The 7,890-nt window shown below is 39.2% G+C and overlaps 1 protein-coding gene across 2 annotated transcripts in view; it reads left to right on the top strand.

Moving 5' to 3' along the window:
• Positions 1–4,341, top strand: part of SLITRK2 (SLIT and NTRK like family member 2) — an 8,172-nt gene extending 3,831 nt beyond the window's left edge. Inside the window, exons 2-4 of one of the 2 annotated variants that reach the window (XM_023752978.1) lie at positions 339–392; positions 518–678; positions 917–4,341. In XM_023752978.1, the coding sequence (XP_023608746.1) occupies positions 960–3,491 (2,532 nt within the window). In that variant the 5' untranslated portion in view covers positions 339–392; positions 518–678; positions 917–959 and the 3' untranslated portion in view covers positions 3,492–4,341. The remainder of the gene's footprint in view (positions 1–338; positions 393–517; positions 679–916) is intronic. The other variant, XM_023752979.1, reaches the window with a different exon arrangement.
• The last annotated feature ends 3,549 nt before the right edge of the window (positions 4,342–7,890 follow it).

The raw sequence follows: 7,890 nt of genomic DNA, 5'->3' as shown, positions 1-7,890 counted from the left end.
TCACAACTCAACTTACAAAGTTGAGATTGTGAAACTAAATGTTTACAGTAGTAGCCCTTTACCTAATGGTTATAGAGGTAAATAAAAATATACATACTTTTTCTGTATGCATTATCACTAACTAATATATCAATTATTTTATGTTTTTGGTGGCAGAATTTGTCTCTTTGCAGGTAATATAACTCCTTCTTCCGAAACTCTTAAACACATTAAACTCCAAAGACATAGGGGAAAACATACCTCAAAAGCAACCTATACCTTTTCAATTCTTGGTACTTCTTCATTCCCTCCCCGGAAGCGGAGCCTCCTTTTACCTTGCTCTCCCTCTTTTCCTGAAGATGCTAAACTACTGGCGGACTGCAGAGGAGAGGAGTCCCGTCTTCTCCTGATGTGTGAGTAACCCCCACGCCACGCTATCTTTGCTCTTCTATCCTCCCCCTCTCCCCTCGCCAGTCCCCAGATTTTCCAACCCCCTTTTTGCGCAGCTAAAAAAAAAAAAAAAAAAAAAAAAAAAAAGTGAAGCAATTTCTGCTTCGAGCCCAGAAACGGGCGAGCCGCTCGCCTGATAGCTCTTAAATATGCCCCAGGGGAGGAGGAGATGGGTTGGATTTAGTAGGACAACTCGGTTACTAATAACTCCAGGGCTGGCTGAGACCCGCAGGAAATCAGGTGCAGCACGTGTGTTCGGAGACGCGTGTGTGGGTGTGCTGGGGGGAGGGGGGGACCGATGGGAGGGGGGAACCCTGAGAAAAGAAACCGCTTTGAAAAACGCAGTGATTTCATTATGCCATGTGGTCCACTCCCTGCACTCTCCTTCCCTTCCTCCCATTCTGCCCTCTTGTTTTGCCATTTTAATCGGGCTTCCTTGTTTCTTTCTCCCTGAACCCTGCTCTCTCCTGCTCCCCCCTCCCCCAAGGTTTGCCTGTAGGTACCTGAGCTGACACCAAAGGTGCCTAAAGATGCTGAGCAGCGTTTGGTTCCTCAGTGTGTTAATGGTGGCCGGGTTCTTACAGACAGAGAGTCGCAAAACTGCCAAAGACATTTGCAAGATCCGCTGCCTGTGCGAAGAGAAGGAAAACGTACTGAATATTAACTGTGAAAACAAAGGATTTACTACTGTCAGCCTGCTCCAGCCTCCCCAGTATAGAATCTACCAGCTTTTCCTCAATGGAAACCTCCTGACAAGACTGTACCCAAACGAGTTTGTAAATTACTCCAACGCAGTGACTCTCCACCTAGGTAACAACGGTCTGCAGGAGATCCGAACTGGAGCATTCAGTGGCCTGAAAACACTCAAGAGACTACACCTCAACAACAACAAGCTCGAGGTGCTGAGGGAGGACACCTTCCTGGGCCTGGAAAGCCTTGAATACCTCCAGGCTGACTACAATTACATCAGTGCCATTGAGGCAGGGGCATTCAGCAAACTTAATAAGCTCAAAGTACTCATACTGAATGACAACCTTCTTCTGTCACTGCCCAGCAATGTGTTCCGGTTTGTCCTGCTGACCCACTTAGACCTGAGAGGAAACAGGCTGAAAGTGATGCCTTTCGCTGGTGTCCTTGAACATATTGGAGGGATCATGGAGATTCAGCTGGAGGAAAACCCATGGAACTGCACTTGTGACTTACTTCCTCTCAAGGCTTGGCTGGACACCATAACTGTTTTCGTGGGAGAGATTGTCTGCGAAACTCCCTTTAGATTGCATGGGAAAGATGTGACCCAACTGACCAGGCAAGACCTCTGTCCCAGAAAAAGTTCTGGTGACTCCAGGGGCAGCCACGCTGACACACACATGCAAAGGCTGTCACCTACAATGAATCCTGCTCTCAACCCAACCAGGGCTCCAAAAGCCAGCCGACCACCCAAAATGAGAAATCGTCCAACTCCCCGGGTCACTGTTTCAAAGGAACGGCAGAGCTTTGGCCCGATCATGGTGTACCAGACCAAGTCCCCTGTGCCCCTAACCTGCCCCAGTAGCTGTGTGTGCACCTCTCAGAGCTCAGACAATGGTTTAAATGTAAACTGCCAAGAAAGGAAGTTCACTAATATATCCGACCTGCAGCCCAAACCTACCAGTCCAAAGAAACTCTACCTGACAGGGAACTATCTTCAAACTGTCTATAAAAATGACCTCTTAGATTATAGTTCTTTGGATTTGTTACATTTAGGAAACAACAGGATTGCAGTCATTCAGGAAGGTGCTTTCACAAACTTGACCAGTTTACGCAGACTTTATCTAAATGGCAATTACCTTGAAGTGCTGTATCCTTCTATGTTTGATGGACTGCAAAGCTTGCAGTATCTCTATTTAGAATATAATGTCATTAAGGAAATTAAGCCGCTAACCTTTGATGCTTTGATTAACCTACAGCTACTGTTTCTGAATAACAACTTGCTGAGGTCCTTGCCTGATAACATATTTGGGGGCACAGCTCTCACCAGGCTGAATCTGAGAAACAACCATTTTTCTCACCTGCCTGTGAAAGGGGTTCTGGATCAGCTTCCAGCTTTTATCCAGATAGATCTGCAAGAGAACCCGTGGGACTGCACCTGTGACATCATGGGGTTAAAGGACTGGACAGAGCATGCCAATTCCCCTGTCATCATCAATGAGGTGACCTGTGAGTCTCCTGCTAAGCATGCAGGGGAGATCCTGAAGTTTCTGGGGAGGGAGGCTATCTGTCCAGACAGTCCGAACTTGTCAGACGGAACTATTCTGTCAATGAATCACAACACAAACACACCTCGGTCACTTAGTGTGTCTCCCAGTTCCTATCCTGAACTACACACTGAAGTCCCACTTTCTGTCTTAATTTTAGGATTGCTTGTTGTCTTTATTTTATCTGTCTGTTTTGGGGCTGGTTTATTCGTCTTTGTCCTGAAACGCCGAAAGGGGGTGCCAAGTGTTCCGAGGAATGCCAACAACTTAGATGTAAGTTCCTTTCAGTTACAGTATGGGTCTTACAACAGTGAGACTCAAGATAAAACAGATGGCCATGTCTATAATTATATCCCCCCACCTGTGGGGCAGATGTGCCAAAACCCCATCTACATGCAGAAGGAAGGAGACCCAGTGGCCTATTACAGAAACCTGCAAGAATTCAGCTACAGCAACCTGGAAGAGAAAAAAGATGAGCCAGCTACTGTTGCTTACACTATAAGTGCCACTGAATTGCTAGAAAAGCAGGCCACACCAAGGGAGCCTGAGCTACTGTATCAGAATATTGCTGAGCGAGTCAAGGAACTCCCCAGTGCAGGACTAGTCCACTATAACTTTTGTACCTTACCTAAAAGGCAGTTCGCCCCTTCATATGAATCTCGACGCCAAAACCAAGACAGAATCAATAAAACCGTTTTATATGGAACTCCCAGGAAATGCTTTGTGGGGCAGTCAAAACCTGACCACCCTTTACTGCAAGCTAAGCCACAATCAGAACCAGACTACCTCGAAGTTCTGGAAAAACAAACTGCAATCAGTCAGCTGTGAAGGGAAATCATTTATAACCCTAAGCATCAAAGGATGCTGCTCCAAACTGTTGGGAGCAGGGCATTTGTTTTCCTGTTTGTGTTCTCCCTTTCCCATTGTCAGTGGGGGTTTTTGAAAATGTGTGGGGGATGGAGTGAAGCAAATGATAATGCTTTTTCAAGCTTTCTTTTAAATTATTTCTTTCTTACTCCTGTCGCCACCTCTTTTTCTTTCTCTTCTTAGGAATCATCATTGAACATGAATGTTTCTACAATGCATTTTTTCATATATTTTGTTTATGGTTTTGCTGCTCTTCTTTGATTTTTCCAGTGGGGGATGGGAAGAGGAGACTAGTGAATGAAGAAAGAGTAAGCAAGCTTTTCAAATGAAATTAGCTATTTAGTGTATTTTGTAAAAGATCTCAAAAGATCTTTTGAGTCTATAAACTCTTCTGTAAATAATGATATATGGTATTTTCATCTTTAGTTACCAAGTATAGCCAATAGGCCTCACTTCTTTGTGTTAAAGTGCCTTTGCACTTTAAGTACATTACTTATATGTTGCTTTTAGCTTTGATAAGCTGAACATATTTTAATGTGTTGTATTTTTGAAATTAAAACAATGTAAAATAGATTAAAATGTCAGCTATATTAAGTCAATGTACAGTTTGCTTGAGTTATAGAAACAAGCCTGTCATCAAATGACTCTAGTTCTAGGACTTTATAGATTTAACTGTAAAATATTTCCTTTCTGCTGGGTTTGTTCTAAGTGATTTTATTTAAGTCAACTAAGGGAATTTAACAGTGGACTAGAGGTAATAAACTGCCTCAGTCTGGATTAGTAATTCATTAATAAAATATATTTAACCCAATATCAGAGTGAATTGAACAATTAATGCCCTTCTGTAAATCATTATTTTACATTAACATGGTCAGTGTTTTAGATTATTTTCCTAATTAAGAATACATTACACAACTTGTAATATATTTTCTGCTTTAAATTAGATATTTTTATATATTTCAATGATAGAGACTGTATTTCTAACTTTTTAATTGAAATTAATATTTTTTCTGCCTATTGAAACATTTTCTATAAACATACACCAGTAGAGGCCGCCACACACCTCATTTAATAAAGACATATGAGCCATTAAATACCTTGAAGAAAGATTTCAAAGGTGAGATTAAAACTTCCCAAGTAAATTATCTATAAATTCAAGGCAGCAGAGACAAATGTAAGCATTACTTTCCTTTAGGATTAAAAATTAGACTCAGAATTCTCAATTTTCACATGTTCAGAGAAAGCAACATTTTCCTCTTGAGTTCATTGAAGCATCGACAGGGTGCTATCAAATCATGTACTATTTGCACCTCCAAATAGATTAATAAGTACCTAAACCAAGAAAGTAAGCATCGTTTTTTCTTGTGCCTTTTTTAGGCGTGTGTTACTGGAATTTTTCCTTGTCAGTTTGAGCAAGCCTTTTGTTTTGGTTTTAGCGTTAAAGTGATTTTTAACTAACCAAGTTTATATAACATTTATGAAGCCTTATTAGCCTGTAAATAATTTTAGATGCAAACATTATTGTGTAATTTAAACAAACAGCCTTTCTTTGCAACAAAAATAGTTTTGTTTTGTCTCTTGTAAATCCTTATGCAACTGGGATAGTGAGCTGCATATAAAGTAGTCCAGCTTTTCAAATCCTTATTAAAGCAATTGATGGCGTCTGAAAGAAGCACACTGTTTCCTTTTCATAAATAGGTTACTGCACATAATAATCCTTTATTATCCGGTGAAGATTGAAGTGGATCCTAATAATTTACTTTTAAAGCTTTAAAATGACTAATAGTATATTGTCTGTCAGTATAAACAATTCATGTAACAGGCTTTCAATTAGAAATTACTTAAATACAAATTATTTGGATTAATAATGACTGGTGCAAAATAGTTTTTAAACAATAGAAGGTAAATATATATTTTTTTTTTCCCCAAGGAAAAGAATGCCTCTAACAACCTAGAACCTCTACATATCTACAGTGACAAGCTAACATGTTCAGTCTTTGATTAGAGATAATAATTCCTATTTAAATCTATTAGATAAAAATGGAAGCCCTAACTGGTTTGGCTCAGTGGATAGAGCGTCAGCCTGTGGACTGAAAGGTCCCAGGTTCGATTCCGGTCAAGGGCATGTACCTTGGTTGCAGGCACATCCCCAGTAGGGGGTGTGCAGGAGGCAGCTGGTCGGTCAAGGGCATGTACCTTGGTTGCAGGCACATCCCCAGTAGGGGGTGTGCAGGAGGCAGCTGGTCGATGTTTCTCTCTCATCCATGTTTCTAATTCTCTATCCCTCTCCCTTCCTTTCTGTAAAAAATCAATAAAATATATTTTTAAAAAATTGAAAATGGTGGGCTGAAATAACCTAAGAGAAAGTTAATGTACAGAGATTTTACATTTCACAGAAGCTAGTTGAACTTTGAGATATCTCCTGGAAACCACTCTTCTTTAAGTGAAGTGTTTATATATAAAAGAGTTGCAAAAATCCTCTTGTTACTGCTTTCATTTGGTACAGTGATAAATACAGAATACAGATGTAGGTAATTTGGGAAATGATTGTGAAGGTTAATTAGTATATGTATTCCATTAAGATAGTTTTTAGATTTTAATTATATGACTAGAACTACTAATGTATGATTCTACTTCAGCGTTTGTTTTTATTCTGAAAGTAAAGTTATTACTGTAAAATGCCATTATTCATAGAAACAAAATTCATTAATTTTAAATAAAGATAGTTTAATATTCATTTAGTCACATGATTTTAAAAAGGCCTCCTTGGAAGAATTCGGATTTATAAACTCTCTTAATAATTATGTTTTAATTCTAGATTCTCACACTTTTCAGATCTGTGCTTTATTTATATTAGGTTTTAAAAAAAATCATTTGAATTTGGCCCAGATGATTTCATTTAAAGGCATAATACACCATATACTTTGAAACTTAATTTTCTAATGTAATCACAAACACTTTATGTTTATTAATTTATTAACATCCCCGCTGATTATCTTGTTTTGCTTTACCCACTCAAGGGTTTTCAAATATATTTTATTTTAGGATTTTTATTTTGATATTGTACAGCTGGATTTTGTGATTTCACTTTTATTTCACATGCAGCTTGTAATGGGTGTGAACATCAGCAAAGTGAAATGGTTCCAGCCAACAGAATGTGATCTCCCCTGGCCCTGCCTGGAACAGATCTATGTGTCTGGCCCTACAAATGGCACATGGTAAATCCCTTTGCTTCTAGCTCTTAATTCATTGCTTTCACTGTTTCTGAATATACCTATGGTTAAGTTTGTATTCAAACACTCGAAAGTACCACTTCTCAGTCTGGACACAATTGCCAAGACTCTAATTTGGTTCTGGACTTTGGTCAACCTGTGTGCCTTGTTATTTCACTCCAGCAGTTGGTGAGTAAGGAAATGACCCTTCAATTTCCTCTGCTTTGTCCTCTGACCTCTAAGATGATTTAATTTTCTAAGTATTTCCATATCATCAAAGGCTCTATATTTTATGGATTTTACTAAAGTCTATAAGGAATTAAAGAGAGTTTTGTGATTTATAAAAAAATATATTTGTATTGATTTCAGAGAGGGATAGAAACATCAATTTTGAAAGAGAATCATTGATCAACAACTGCCTCCTGCACGCCCCCTACTGGGGACCCAGCTGGCAACCAGGGCATGTGCCCTTGACCAGAATTGAACCTGGGACCCTTCAGTCTGCAGGCTATGCTATCCACGGAATCAAACCAGCTAGGGCAAGTTTTGTGATTTTTAAGATTCTGGAAATTCATTTTGATTTTAAACATTCCAGAAACATACTGGATTGCATGCTAGAGTGAACAAAGCCTTCCAGACAATTCTAATCCAGTCATTTCTTCATTCATTCAAAGAATATTTATTAAGTGCTTGCTTCTTAGGTGCCAGGTTCTATGCTGCTTGCTGAGGGGGTACAGAGATACAGTAGACAGGATCTCTGCCCCACCCCATCACTCCCATCCCCTGCAATGAGCTTAGTGCTAATAAAGGGTATGAATGACAATCACTCATATTAAACAGTGGGAACAGTATTGAAATGCAGGAAGTTGCATTTTTTAAAGGTGATTCTGTACAATGAAATATAAACAGATACATCATGAATAAACCAGCTACATTGTAACTACCATTAACATCTCTTGAGAGTTATATAGCTAAGAAGGAAAACAATCATTAAAATAAAACAAGTTTCTGCAGAAACAGAGCCCAATATTGTGGCCTGAAGATAGCTGTATACATGTGCTATCTAAAGATCTCCACTGTAAAGATGAATCCCAAAAATGTAAATATAAAATTACAAACCTAATTAAATTTTCTGGAATATCCATGTT

The sequence above is a fragment of the Myotis lucifugus genome, unplaced genomic scaffold (genome assembly GCF_000147115.1).
Source record: "Myotis lucifugus unplaced genomic scaffold, Myoluc2.0 scaffold_40, whole genome shotgun sequence".
Lineage (NCBI taxonomy): Eukaryota > Metazoa > Chordata > Mammalia > Chiroptera > Vespertilionidae > Myotis > Myotis lucifugus.
Note: the sequence above shows the minus strand (reverse complement) of the source record. Positions and strands in the feature narration are given on the sequence as shown.